Source organism: Microplitis demolitor, chromosome 4 (assembly GCF_026212275.2).
Source record: "Microplitis demolitor isolate Queensland-Clemson2020A chromosome 4, iyMicDemo2.1a, whole genome shotgun sequence".
Classification (NCBI taxonomy): domain Eukaryota; kingdom Metazoa; phylum Arthropoda; class Insecta; order Hymenoptera; family Braconidae; genus Microplitis; species Microplitis demolitor.
The window spans coordinates 20,257,637-20,272,847 of record NC_068548.1 but is presented as its reverse complement, the minus strand read 5'-3'; the positions used below and the strand labels follow the sequence as shown (position 1 = coordinate 20,272,847).

General features: G+C 27.6%; 3 protein-coding genes across 5 annotated transcripts; 1 reads left to right on the top strand and 2 right to left on the bottom strand.

The window, feature by feature from the left end:
• Window positions 1–240: 240 nt before the first annotated feature.
• LOC103568146 (RNA-binding protein spenito) lies at window positions 241–6,633 on the bottom strand. Its single transcript, XM_008544860.2, has 2 exons — window positions 6,335–6,633; window positions 241–5,785 (listed from the first exon to the last, which is right to left on the bottom strand). Exons 1-2 carry the CDS (start codon window positions 6,454–6,456, stop codon window positions 3,577–3,579), a joined length of 2,331 nt encoding a protein of 776 aa, XP_008543082.1. The 5' UTR covers window positions 6,457–6,633; the 3' UTR covers window positions 241–3,576.
• Window positions 6,634–7,170: 537 nt separating this feature from the next.
• LOC103568147 (F-box/LRR-repeat protein 7) lies at window positions 7,171–11,068 on the bottom strand. The gene is made up of 7 exons (XM_008544862.3): window positions 10,549–11,068; window positions 10,360–10,448; window positions 9,775–9,905; window positions 9,056–9,357; window positions 8,502–8,971; window positions 8,159–8,423; window positions 7,171–7,822 (listed from the first exon to the last, which is right to left on the bottom strand). Exons 1-7 carry the CDS (start codon window positions 10,610–10,612, stop codon window positions 7,281–7,283), a joined length of 1,863 nt encoding a protein of 620 aa, XP_008543084.1. The 5' UTR covers window positions 10,613–11,068; the 3' UTR covers window positions 7,171–7,280.
• Window positions 11,069–11,159: 91 nt separating this feature from the next.
• Window positions 11,160–14,829, top strand: LOC103568148 (putative gamma-glutamylcyclotransferase CG2811). Of its 3 annotated transcripts, XM_008544864.2 has the most exons (5): window positions 11,160–11,323; window positions 11,444–11,731; window positions 12,746–12,886; window positions 13,166–13,278; window positions 13,392–14,829. In XM_008544864.2, exons 2-5 carry the CDS (start codon window positions 11,522–11,524, stop codon window positions 13,483–13,485), a joined length of 558 nt encoding a protein of 185 aa, XP_008543086.1. In that variant the 5' UTR covers window positions 11,160–11,323; window positions 11,444–11,521; the 3' UTR covers window positions 13,486–14,829. The 3 variants fall into 3 exon arrangements, with proteins under 3 accessions (XP_008543086.1, XP_008543085.1, XP_014296422.1); XM_008544863.2 differs by lacking the exon at window positions 11,160–11,323 and having other exon boundaries at window positions 11,352–11,731; XM_014440936.2 differs by lacking the exon at window positions 11,160–11,323 and having other exon boundaries at window positions 11,353–11,731; window positions 13,166–13,485.
• Window positions 14,830–15,211: the final 382 nt, after the last annotated feature.

The following is a 15,211-nucleotide window of genomic DNA, read 5'->3' as shown; positions in this document are numbered from 1 at the left end:
GCATTAAATATTTTACGCATGCGCAAAACAATTCATTTTAACCGCGCTGTTGGTTTAAATTATTATTATTTTTTTGAAATGTCTAATATAAATAAGAATAATAGCAACTAATACTTGTGTTAATTAATTCTAGGTGCTGCATTCCACTGCGCGCACTCGAGTAAAAAATATTAATATCTTAAAATTAATTAGTTTTTAATTAAAATAAAAAACAATAATAATAATAATATTATATGAATATATACTTGTTTTATATTTTATTCATTTTTGTCAGGTACATTGAATGAATTTAAAGTTTTATCTTCATCCTCATTGTCTTGACGTCAACATTTGAATATGAGAGTGTAGCAGACATGACAAATTTAAAATTATAAATAAATAAAGTAAATAATTCAAAAAATAATATTCATAAAAAATGGACTTATTAATTTTTTAAATGCGCATTTTTTTTTAATTTAATTTTATCAATTATTTACTCTATTTATTTATAATTTCAAATTTGTCTGTCTGCGACATTCACTCATGTTTCAATTCATTATTTTTCAAGTTTATTTAAATGTTTACAAACTTTTCTTGTAGAAATGTTTAAAAAATTGAAGCAAAAATAAATAATTTTAAATATTTGCCTGTAATTAAATTATTCTTGATGGACCCTCTGGTAAAAATGAACTGGAATCTGAAACAGAAAGTCTATTCTCCGATCTAATCCTCAGTCTCCTTTTCCATTTCCGGTTATTAAACTTACCCATTTAAAAAGTACGATACTTATTATTGTAATAAAATATATCTGTAATTAAAATAATAATAATTTGTTTTAAAATCTAAAAAACACCGACTCACTTAATCACCCATTCACGAGCAATTGATAACTATTTTAATAAAACAAGAAAAATAAATCCACTAACAGTTTATATTGAATCTCGCGTTGCTAATAAGAAGTCACTGGTGCACAATTTTAATGACAAACTAATAATTAATAAAATAAAATAAATTACTTGAGTAAAATAATAGTAATAAATTTACAAAAACAAATGCATTGACACAGCACCATTTTTTAAAATCACTTTTCTTGATTTTTAAAAATAATTATTCATAATTTTCTCACTTAAAACGAACAAACTTTAACTAAAAAAAATTTTATCATAAAGTAATGAATTTCAATAAAATAATAAATGATTTTATAAATCCATAATTGATAGTTCAAATCAATGACTCGATTTGTAATAAAACGATATTTAAAAGTTAATAATTTAATGAACTTTGAAATTTTTTAAACGTCACTCAATTCACGAACAAACGAAAAACTTTAAACTCAATTTTTAACTTTAACTTTAAAACCAATTTTCATAATAACTCAATCAATATATTAATAAACTTATAAAACTTATCATTAACTTATCAACATCATCAACATTAAACATTAAAACATCAACAGTAGGAACTTGGGCCTCGGTTTTATAATAAACACACATTTTTATTTTTTTATCTGCATATCGACATCTATTTTATCAATAATAATAATTTTTTTTTTCAAACACACCTAATACACTTGATCCACTGCACCTCTTCTCGTCGATTCTCTTTAATCATTATTTTGTTTAATTATCATTATTTTTTATTAAACATTTAATATATTTTATTCGCAATTCAAAATCATAAATTGTTTTATCGCGTTAATAAATACACAAGCCTCAAAGTAATCGAATAATTCATCGGTAATTAAAAATAAATCAAATAATTAAACATAATATGATTATTAATTGATAAGAGACATCGACGAGTACACACTAACAATCACTTTTGGTTATTTAAACATTTCTTTTTCTTTTTTTTTTTTTTTACATCACTGTACACAATTATTTTTTCTTTCATTTTTTTTTTTTGACTCATCAATTGATTTCATTTTTTGTAAATACTTAATACCATTATTGTTTATCTGTCAATAGTAATTGGTAAAAAAAAAAATAATAATAACTAATTTACACAAAACATATCGCATATTATCATCAAGCTGCACTTTAGCCACCAAAACAAAATATTTCACAATTAAAAATTTTTCAGAACTGTAATTTCAATATTATTATTATTAAAGTTAATTTTTGTTATTATTATTATCAATTGATTGATATTTTGATAATCATCTATTGTTTTTGTCATTATTTTGTTTTGTCAATATCTAATTACGTATTATCATTAAAACTATGATGATATTTAAATTAAAACGTACAATATATCCAATGGACGCAACCAAAAGAAAAAAAAATTAAATAAAAGTAATAACTGTCACTAGGTGTTTATCATTTCGCTTGATCGTCACAATATTCATCATATCGTTTAATTATTTGAAACAATAATTATTTCGTTGTTTTTTTTTTTAAACTAACATTTAAAACACCAGCACTACGGCCACAATGTTGCTAACATTAATTTAAACACGAGTTTCTTCTATTTTTTTTTTTTTTTTTAACAATTACTCTGTTTCTTTCCTTTCTTTTTTTCTTTTTTTTTTTTTTTTACTTTTCAACACAACCACTTGCACAGTAAAACATTTTTTTTGTCTAAATCATTGATACAAGTGATTAATTAATTAAATATTTACGGTGAATTTTAGTTTCCTGCTGTCTTAATTAATTAATTACCCTCTCACTCGCTCATCGCTCTGGTAAACAATTGACATTTATTTTTTTATTTACTACACAAATGAATTATTTTTTCATGGACGTCCGTTTTCTCGAGATCGATGAGTGCCAGACTCTGCAGATACTTTTTTTTTCTTTTAACAATTAAAATGTTAATTAATTCCTTAGCGAGTTAATTGATAATATACATGTATAAATTTTTTTTTTTTATAAGTGTAATAATAATAGTTATAGTATTTATATATATTTAAATATATATATAATGTATGAAAATGTATGTGTATGATTTGTGCAGAGACAAAAAGTGTTAACATGATCTGCAGATTTAAAATTTTTTTTTTTACACTTGCATGATATTAATTCTATAATTAATTACTTTACTTCATTAGTTAATTACTTTTGTTTTTGTAAAATTATTAATGAATATATAATGGAAGAAAAATTTATCAGTCACGTCGAGATATTAATTTGTCCGTTGGTCTAAAAAAAAAAAATTGTCTGTCTTGTCACGGATTTGGATTATAATTATTGTTCTTTAATTCTTTAATGAAAAGAAAAAAAAAATGTTAAAAACTCGAGGCAGTTACTTCGTATAAATCCATTAGTTATATATAATACAAAAAATAATTATCCCTTACTCGTAGTAAAATTAAAAAAATTTTTTTTTTATTCGTAGAGACGAATAAAAAAAATAAGTATATGTATATATAATTTAATTTGAGTAAGAAAATGGATTAAAAGAAAATCCCGACTCGAATACTAAATATAAAAGAAAAAAATATTTATATATGTATTTGTATAATAGTAGTAATGATTAATAATTAATATTGATCTTAAAAAATTAAATCCGAGTAGTTGAATATTTTGTTTTTTTTTTTAGAATTAATATTAAAAAAGAAGGTATTGATATTTAAGATAAAATATAATGAATTGTTGTCTAGGCACTGCCGCCTTTGACAACAACGATTACCAAATGATCTTCCTTGAGCCCTTCTTCGCTGAGACTAGGACACGTTCGCTTTAGTAATTCTGTGGAGAATGCACAAGGTGGAAAAGCGTAGAGCACTCCAGTGCCCTCAGTGTCCTTGTTAAGGAGAGAAATAACACCCGCGGCTTCTTTTTGCTTAAGATAAGACACTAGATTTCTCAGTGGCCGTGTCTGTACATTTGCGTCATCGTTAGTTACAGCTGTGCTGGATCCAGCGAGACCCAAGAAAATAGCATGAGAACTTGAGGTTTGGATACGTTTTGACACATCATCGAGTTTTGGTTGATCGAGACGCAATCTTTGGGTGATTCGTAACATGTGTTTCCCTTCTTCGTCTTTCATAAGAGCATCAATAATTTCTGTGTCACCGTCAGTAAGATGGAACTTTGCTGGAAATAGTGAATTCTTTAGAATAAGAGCGCCCTGCCATACAGCTATTGATTTTCGTGCAACTTCAGCAAGAGTGCGTGAGGTAGAAAGCATTCCAGTTCGTGCATTTTCGGAATCAGAGTCCGAGTCCATGGGTCTTCTTCGCGGTGATCTTGAGCGTGAACGATCAACACCCGGTTCTCTGGAAATAGATCTTCGGATACCACGAGGTGGTTCGTATTCTATTTCAGGTGGTGGTCTTCTAGTTGGCCAATCAGGCTCATCCCGTATGTAACCTTCTGGATAAGTTCCGCGGTAAGCGCCACCTCCACGACTCGCGCCGCCTCGACGATCGTGCCAGTGTGCACCTCCTCGTCCACGGAATCCTCGTGGTGGATAAGTAAATTCTCCCTCAGGACCGTATGCTTCGTACGGTGGATCATACTCAACAGGTACACGCGGTCTGAATTCTCCACCTTCTTCCGGATATGGTCGTGGTTTAAAGCCAAAGCCAGGAGTCACATCGGCAAAGTCAACTCGGAGTCGTCTGTCAGGTCCACCTAGTGGAAATCCTCGCATTTCTTTTACTGCCGCTTGAGCTGCGTCTATTGAATCATACAAAATGTAACCATTGCTGTCACCTTTTATGTAATCAATTTTTTTAATTGCACCGAATCTGTCGAATTCACGTTCCAACTGTGGTACCGATGTCCAAGGCCCTAGACCTCCTACCCAAATACGTGTTGTTGGTGTTGCTTTACCGTACCCTATTTTACACTGGAACTTACCAATGTACTGACCAGACAATTCAACTTTGCAACGATGGGCCATATCCAGAGTCTGGAAACGTACAAACGCGTATGCATTACCGGTACCAGGTGGTGGTCGTTTAATATCAATGTCATCTACAATTCCATACTTGCTGAATATACGCCGTAGCTCTTCTTCAGTGATATTTATCTCAAGATTACCAGCGAACAGTGTCCGTGTAGCCAGTGGGTCATCTTCAGGTGAAACATGATGAAGATAATTTGGAAATTTGTCTTTTTTATTTTCCACGCGTTCGAAACCATGAACTGGATGACGGATCATCATGTGTCTCGGTGGCCCGTAGTGATGTGGCGGCCCTGGATGATGAACATGCGGCGGACCGTGGTGCAATGGTGGCCGTACAAACTCGTGATGAGGAGGTGGTATTGCTTCACGTCGCATTTCACGGTGAGGTGGTATCCCAACTGGTGGAACATAAACCCTTTCATAGCGTTCTATTGGCCGGTGTCTCTCGGGACCTGGTGAACGAGCATAGTAACGATCATACTCTGGTGGTGTAATTGAACGTGGACGACGATAAGTCTCTGGTCTTTCATATACCGGTTCAACAATAGCCACTTTGTCGTATATTATTATCCGTGGTTTCGCGTGCTTCGCATCTCGTGCATCCTCAGAGCTCCTGAAGCAAATGAACGCCACACGCTCGTCCAATTCGTGAGCTATCCTGATGGAAAACTCACCAAACTTTTTAAACTCACGGTACAAAGTGTCTTTTATTATTTCATCGCTGGCTTTAGGATGGATAGCACTGACACAGAGAGCTTTGTAGCTGCTGTAAGGACGCTCTGGTGGTAGTTCACGTGGCGGAGGTGCTCGTAGATACTCATCACGATGTGAACCAGACTCCACAAATCGAGCGTGCGATGATGCTCGTGGTGGCGGACTTGGACTCCGGGCTCCTCTGCTGCGTCGACGGATTCTTTCGGGCGTGATACGCTCGTCACTCGATTCGTCGTACCTAATAAATTCATAATTTCTTGTCAAATAATTTATTTAAATATATTTTATTGTAAAAAAAACTTGCTCCGTTTTTGTCTTTAAATTTTTTATCAGACCCGAGTATCAGTAAATACTTGAAGCAAATTAAGTAATTACATATAATGTGTTCGTTTATTATATAATTGTATAAATATTTAAAGCTTCTTTAAATATTAGAATTTAAATTTTGAATTCGTAAACAAAAAATTGTTTTATCAATAATTAGAAATGTTAGCAAATGAAAGTAATTTTAATAACAATGAGTTTGTTGAGTGATAATTTAAATTAATAATTATCCATGGCTCCATTTATTGGTAACTGGCGAAGCGTTCTAATGACATCCGATAAATGCTTGACTAGGGAACATGAAAGCACGGAATTTATTGATTTAAATAAAATAAAACTCAAAATTGTTGAATTTATTGTTGATAAATTCTCAGTATTGTCTAATTGTAGTGGATTGTAGAGATAAATAAATGCAAAGATGGAAAATATAAATGGTGTAAAATAATGAAAATGATGCACATACCGTCCCATGGAGGATCTACTTCTCTTGACGCGAGGCGGAGTATCGCGACTAGAGCTTCGCTTCATTGTGTTGTGAATCTTAACCGTTATTTTGTGCCGGTCGTCACGCGGAATCCCAATCATCAACGCTGACAAATGCGCGTATTACTAAAAATATAATTTTTTTTAAATATGAAAATATAATTAATATATATATACGGGTAGATATTTAAGGGAATATAATTTTTCTAGCGTCTGATTATTAAATTAACTGTACGATGATGCGTCTTTGACGAGAACCGACTTTCCAACTAAACAAAATGGCCGGGGTAGTCCAGCCCACCCTCTAGTGAGAGCTTGTCGCGCGCTCTTATTTAAATGGCGGGAATATTTAAATTGTGTTATTAATACAAACATTCAAACGCAATCTGACGTTTATATGATGCTAAAATTAGTCATGATCCTGAAGTTAATGGGCAATTAACAATTTTTGAATTTTTTTTTCAATACATCAATTACAAAAATAAAAAAAATAAAAATATGCACATGCAGAAAATTTAAAAAACTACAAGTGCAATTTTTTTAAATATTTTTTTTTTTAATAATTAATCGTTTTAAAAATTATTAGACGTCCGCTTTCAGTATCGTAAATTAGTCGACGTCTAATAATTTGAATTTTTTGAAAAACGATAAATTGTTAAAAAAAAATTGCACTTATAGTTTTTTTAATTTTCTACATGTGCATATTTTTGTTTTTAATTTAAGGTTTATAATTTTAATAATAACAACAATAACAATAATAATAATAAATAAATAAATAAAACATTAAAACTAGTTTATATTAAATGGAATTGTTTTATAAATAAAAAACAATTTAAATTTATTGTAAAATGAAAATTTAAATTATTTTAATGGTCTTATATGTTAAATATATTATTAAAAAATAATATAAATAATAATAACTGTATTTAGAATAGAAGGAAAGGATTGATGCCATTGTAATCGATATCGTAGTCATCGTAATCATCAGCGTCGTAATCATCGTATTCGTCATCAATGCCGAGATCCCATAAATCGTCATCATCGTCATGATCATACAAAAACTCATCAGATACGTCTGAGACGGTCTCGTCTTTGCCTTCGACATCCAGACGTGGTGATCTATCTTCAGTTTCCTCGTCCCACTCCTCCTGTACCATTGTATTTACTTTAATACGGAGTCGTAAATCGTTGGTACGTCTTCTAGTAATGAGATTGGCAGTTTCCAGTACTGCTGTTGATATAGAAGTATTAAATAAATTAAGAATCTTTAAATTAGGCGCAGTCTGAAGTAATGTTATAATCCCTGGGTCTTGAATTTGTTCACAATTTTCACAGTGTAATTCTTGCAGACTAACAAACTTACTGATAGTCAAATCTGTTATATCATACAGTTCATTAATTATTAATGTTTCTAATTGAGGTAACCCTGATAGTGCTGCTACTCCAGAGTTTGATACTGATGAACAATCTATAAAATATATTTTATATTATTATTAATAAATAATTACACTGTAAAATATTTGCGGAGTGAATGCAGACCGGATTACTATTTATTTATTTAGTCCCTTTGGAGTGAAATTTACTCCAAAGGAGTTCATTTTAATATTAAAACTTCGAATCAGAGTAAAATAAAATCCAAATCACTCTGAATTCACTCCCAATTTTTTAGTGTAGCGTTGTTTATAAACTCAGTAATTTGACTAAAAAAAAATACTGAAGATTTTTTTTTGTTAAAAATAAATAAAAATTTAAAGAGTAAAAAATTACTACATAGTAATAAAATATAATGAAAATAATGACTCACCAGTAATATTTAAGTATTTGAGTTCAGTACAATTTGATGCCAGAGCAATAAGAAACTCATTCGTTACTTCTAAAACTTTAGAAAGATTCAAGTGCTCCAATTTTCGTAAGCATGTTAATTTGATAATATTTTTTTGTTTAATGCTGCAGTTTGCAAGCGACAGGTACGTTAAATGTGTTTTCTCAGCAATAACTTTAATTAGTTCTGGTTTGATAATAAATCCAGTCATAGTTAGAGACCGGATGTTACTCAATTTACGAAATGTCTATTGTAATTATAAATAATTAATAAAACATTAAACTAATTACTTAAATAAAATAATTATAAATTTAAAGATACTTACAGTTGATCCAGAATATCCAAAGTATCTCAAGTGAGGCTCGAATGATTCGTAAGTTACTTTTGACGACAAATGTATTTCCTCAATAGTATTATGAGGTAAAAATGCCAAACTATTACTTTTAAAATCTTTGCCTATGTCTTTGATTTCTAGATACTGAATTTTTTTAATTTGTGAAAATAGTTTGTTTAACTCTTTGGTTGGGTATTTACGTAATTGAAGAGTTAGCCTAGTAAGATTTTTACAATGCTCGCCAATTACTGGCAATATTTCAGAATTGCAACCTGAATCACATGTAGAAAATTGTAAAGTTGATAAAAAACGTCCACATCTCTCAAGAATTTTTTCGACAGTACGATTTTTAATCGTCTGAGCTCTACTATTTGAATTTAAAAACTGGAAAGGTTGTGTTAAGTCGAGTTCTTTAATGTCATGCCAGGCACGCGCACTGACATCTTGCCACCGTTTACAAACTGCAATAATTTTTTTAAATTGATAAATAAATAAATTAATTAATTAATTAATTAATTAAATAATTAATAAGTAATTTAAAATACCTCGTTCAATTCTCATACGATCATTCATTGGTAACAGAACAAAAATATTAATTAAACAGTCATCATCAATCTTGTTGATGTAATCAATTTTAGGTGTTTTTATATTTTTATTTTTATTTTTATTTTTACTTTTATTTTCTGGCTTAGTCTTCTTACGTTTCTTCTTTGTTTTTTTAGTGTTTCTGGATAATAATTTTTTAATCTGACTTTCAGAAGGTTGTGTATGTGGAAATGAAGGCATTATATTTAGTGGTTTGTTCTTAAATAAAATAACTTCTTTACGATGACCAGCTTCTAATGCTCTGCAATGATATTAATTTTTTATTAATTATTATTACACTTCTAAGGCTTAAATAAAATTCGCTTGACTTATTTTTGATTAGTTATTTTATGACCCTGGTTAGCAGACAATTAAAAATTTTCAAATCATTTTTCAACTAATTAATTACAAAAAAAAACTAAAAATATGCACATGTAGAAAATTAAAACAACTATAAGTGCAATTGATTGAAATAATTTTTCTTTTATAATCAATTGTTTTTAAAAAAATCAAAAAGTTATTAGACGGCTAAATTCAGTATCATACTTTATTTAGCCTTCGAGACTTAATATCGACTATCAAAAACAAGTTGTGTAACGTGTAGTCAAAGTAAGCTTTTGACAACATCAGAAAATTTTGCGTAACTAAAAAAATAATTATTAAATGGATTATTAATTACTTGTGAGCTTCTTCAGGTGTACTAAACGTAATGAAAGCAAAATGATATCCTCTGCTATTGACAAATGGACCTCGGCAGTCAATTATTTCACCGTACTGTGAAAATAGGTCTTTCAGAATTGTTGTATCGACCTAAAACAATAAAAATAAATAAATATCTAAATCAATAAATACAGTAATGAACGTGAATGTAGCAGACATAAGGCAATTTCTAAATTTAAAATAAATTAATTAATTAAAAAATTGAGCGTACTGGTTTTTCAATTATCTAAAGGCCAGGTTTTTAAACTGGGTTTAAATTAATTTTGCTAGTATATCTGCTTTAATTATATATAGATATACCACCAATAATAATTTAATTCTGGATGAAAAATAAACCCGGTTTGGAAAACTGGCCCTAAGTACACATTTTTTAAATAGAATTCTTCATACATTTTATTTATTTATTCAAAAATTTAAAAAATTGTCAATTGTTAGCCAAATTCACGCTCATGACACTGTAATTATTTTAGTAATTGAAATATAAAAATAAAATAGTTTTTAAATTCTATAAAAAAAAACAAAGATAAGGATTATTTATAACAACCTTTCCCCAAAAATTACTGATGTATAATTTTCTGATTGGTTTTCTGTTCTCTGATGAACTTGGTATGTCTGAAAAGTGTTCTATTCCATCTAAACAACCAAACAAATTAATTAGTCTACCAATTAAATAAATTATAACGTAAATAAAATAAGGTTATATATTAATAAAAAAAACAACGTAATAATTTACCTAATGCAGAAAATTTGTTTTTACAGTTCATTGCTTTATTGTTATCCATAAATTCGATACTCATAAAATAAAATATTATTTATTATCATTTATGTTACTGACAATACTGCGCACACAATAAATATGAACACAAATAATTGTCTACTGTACTGCATGGAGTTTACCGAGATTTTAATCTTTACAAATCACGTTTTTTTGTTCTCTCATTTAAAACGGTCAAAAAAATTTTGTTGCCTAAATGTAAACTGAAGATAACCAAATTTTCCACCGACCAATAAAAAAACCGCTTCTTCATACCAACACGATAAAAATTTTTATGTAAATACATATGCACTTATACATATTGTATAATATATATTCATTTATATAATTAATAAGCGTAATAAATAATTAATAAATTAAATTTTTATATTTTATTTAAATTCAAATAAATAATTATAAACTTAATTGGCGCGAAATTTTTATTTGAATTTTAAAAAACAAAATTCTATAATTTAAATTTATATAACTTTTTCCTGTTACTCTAATCTCTAATGCAAATGACAAATTACATTACAAATAAATAAATATATATTTGTTGGTTACATATATTTTAGTCATGTGTATTTTAAAGAAACGATAGCGCCCTCAATTAAATACAAGTACCAAGTACAAAATAAAAAAAATAATTTTTACGGATTCTCTATAATAAATAACGATTAATTAATAATTTATATTATTAATATAAAATAATAACAAAATATTTTATCTACGTAATAATGATAAAAATGATAAGGTAAAAAATTTCAAACTGAAACTATAGTTATATTATAAATAATTATTGTCTAGTGATACGGTGAGACGTAGACATAATATTTTTTAATCTATATTTATCATTTCATTTATATACATGTAGAACTCGATGTTAATTTGGATGTGATAGATAAATAAAAATATATAAATATTTATTAATATAAATAAGTAAGTTAGTAAAATGTATGAGAACTTATTCAAGAGTCCGCTGCACCGTGTATTTCTATATGGTACATTGAAACGAGGTGAGCCAAATCATGAATTGATTCGTGATACTGCTAATGGTTATGCAAAGTTTTTAGGGATCGGTAAAACTAAAAATAAATATCCTCTGGTTATTGCTACACGTTTTAACATTCCTTTTTTATTGCATAAACCTGGTGTTGGACATGTAAGTAATTTATTTATATTGTTGTCATAATTAATATTTTATTATTCAAATAAACTTTGGTATGCATGTGAAGGTAACTGACAATTGGAAATTTTTTATTTTTTTAATAAATAAAATTTCATTTTGGTGACAGTACCAAATATTGACCAAGCTCCAATTGATGACTTGGTACTTAGACTTAAAAATTTTTAACCTGAGGAATTTAATTCATTAAAAATTTATAACTGCATATTTTTCATAAATTAAATTCCACAATTTAAAAATTATTATCTTTAAGTACCTGGTGATTAATTGGAGCTCAGTCAGTATTTAGTTCTGTTACTCTAGAATAAAAATTAAAAAATTAAATTTAGATATTGAAAAATCAGTACGCGCTTTTTTTTCATTATATTATTTTTATTTATTTATTTAAAATTTATGAATTGTCTCATGTCTGCTACATTCACACTCATAACTAAGATGTATTTACAATTCGTTTACTATTTAAATGTTAATGTGACCTTGAAAGATTATAGTTTTGTCATTTTTATTATCTAATCATAAAGATAATTTACATTTTTAACTATTTATTTATTTTTTATGTTTTACATTAAATTACAGTTATCAATTCAAATTTCCGAGGGTACAGGATCGAAATTACTTGCCAGATAAGAGACTTAAAAATAAGAAAATACTTTTTAATTGTTTTTTGAATATAAAAGAGTTTTAAGCTTGAAGGATTAAATTGCTATTGGAGTAGATAAATGTATAAGAACTATTGATGCCGATAAATTTTATAATTGACTTGTACTGACTTCACTGACAAAAAATTGTTGACAAATTATTGAGAAGAGTATTGTCTATAATCATTAAATAATTAACTTCAATCAAAAAATATTTAGATGCTAAAGTATATTTTTTCTGTTTATAATATCAGAGACTTGAAAAAAATGTAATTTTGATCCTACAGACTCTTGAATTTGAATTATTTAAATATTTGTTAGCATTGATTTTTTAAAACATTTTCTACTGCAGCATGTGCTTGGGGAAGTTTATGATGTCGACACAAAAATGCTGGAAAAAATGGATCAATTGGAAGAGCATCCAACTTTTTACACACGATTAGAAGATGATGTTCTGTTGGCTCCAGATAAACCAGATTTCAATTTTGATCAAGTAATTATATATAACAATTTATAATTAATCTAAGTTTTTTACAATTTAATACATAGACAAGAAATTGGTACTAATTAAAATATATTGTCCGAAAAAGTGATATTAGTATCAATCAGATTTTTTTATTGATCTGTTAGAACTGTCTTCCGTAATTAATATTAATTATAAACAAATTAATCATTATGAATGACTTGAATTATAATTATTAATATATAAGTATAAATTAAAATTAATAAAAACAATTTAGTCATCATAATTATATACTTTTTTTGTTATTAGGGTATTTCATGTGCAACAAAAGCCTACATATATTTCCTTCCTAAATTTAAAAGTTCATTACTCGACAAACCGATGTACTCAAGTTACAGCAACGAGGGAAACCACGGACTTAAGTATACTGAAAGAATAGATCGAGATAAATCTGATGATTACCGTCATGAAGTTTGTTAATGTATATATTTTTTTGTCCGGGTTTTTTTTTCTTTTTGTATACGCAATAATGCAGAGTCAACTTCGTTGCGCCTTGGCCGTTTATCACTGACGTGGGTAAGAAGCAAGGAGGAACTATTGAATATTTAAAAAAATTAATCAACGCTTAACTTATCGGCTATCACAAGATGAGACGTAAGAACAAGAATTCAACTGAAATGTATAATTAATGCTAAGTAAAGTACAATAAACATCATTGAAGAAATGAATAGTCGGGATTTTGAATCCCAACTTCATTTATTGTAGATAAAAAATAATTGAAGCACTTGAATTTATATAAATTATAATCACTTATTTAATAAATATATATTTATCATAGATTATTTAGGAACTTAATTTATGAACAGTATTTTATTTTATTTCATTTATTATTCAATTTTTCGCCACACATGTACCATATTTGCAATTACTTTTTTTCCCCTTGCGCAACAATTATAATATTTATTTAAATGGCTTACAAACTGTAAAAAAAAACTTGTTTACAAATGACTAAAACATAATAATTTTTACTTAATTAGTTTTATGTTTAATTATATTAATCAATAATAAAAGTTATAATTAGAGACGTCGTTTATATTTTCGTTGAGAAAAAAAATAATGCATGATAATAAAAGTTATTAAATAATATACCTTTTTTCTGTACAAATAAATCTGCGTATCTGCTAATTAACAAAACAGTAAATTGATTACAATGTGATGTAATTAAAAAAATAAGACCACAGGAATAATAACTTTTATGATTTAAAATAAAAATTATTTAGGCAGTAGTTATGAAGATATTAACAAATGTCTGATGAAATTTTATGCATGTTATGGTTCAATTTATAATTATTTATTGTTAATTGTTTAAAAAAATAACCAAGAGTTCATGAACGTTTTTAAATATTTCTTACATATAAGATTAAGAATAAAAATATAAAATGATAATTATTTTTTTTTTGTTATTAATAAATATAGTCTATCAAATTTATTCTCGGCTACTTATCTTGGACTTTCAAATATTTTTTAAATTAATGCCGTCTTGTAGATATACTATAACATATATTCAATATTGTAATGCATGAATATGTAATTAAAATTCACATATATTTATACATTTGTTCTTTAATAAAGACGTAAAAAAAATATTGGTATCAAAGCCTCTGTTGTTAATAAATAAATTTATTGTTTGCCAGCATTAGAACATAAATAAAACTAAATGCAGATTATTAGATTTACAGAAAAAATTTAAAGCCCAAGATTATTGGCTCACTTCCTGTTATCATTTTATATTTATATAAAAATTTAAAAAAAAATTATGATTATAATATTAAATTATTTACTAATTTTATCGTTCATCTCTCGCAAAAATTTTCCTATGGTCACACAAATCTCCCTAATTTTACGATTTTAAAAAATTATTAACCTAACGAAAATAGTAAAAGATACGTCAACAAAAATAATAACAGACATAAGAATTCCATAACTAAAAAAAAAATTCGTGACTAAAAATCACGGTTGCCTGTCGCAATGATTAAACTCTCGCTCAAATTTATAATTATCATTTATCATATTATTATTTATATTTAATTTTAAACATCTCAGCACACCTAAATGATATATGTCAACTCATTAAGAGTAATTGCATTCATCGTATATCGCGCACCATTTACAAATAATTTTTTTTTAGTTTAAAATCGTTCAATCGTCCCGAAGCCCAGCCCCGGTGACTCGCTTCTCATTCTCTACAATCTCTTTTTTCTATAACGCGTAATAACAATAATTTACCTAAACATTTTTTACTTTTTTTATTTAATTACTTATACTTTTAATTAATTATATCATGTAACTAACGCA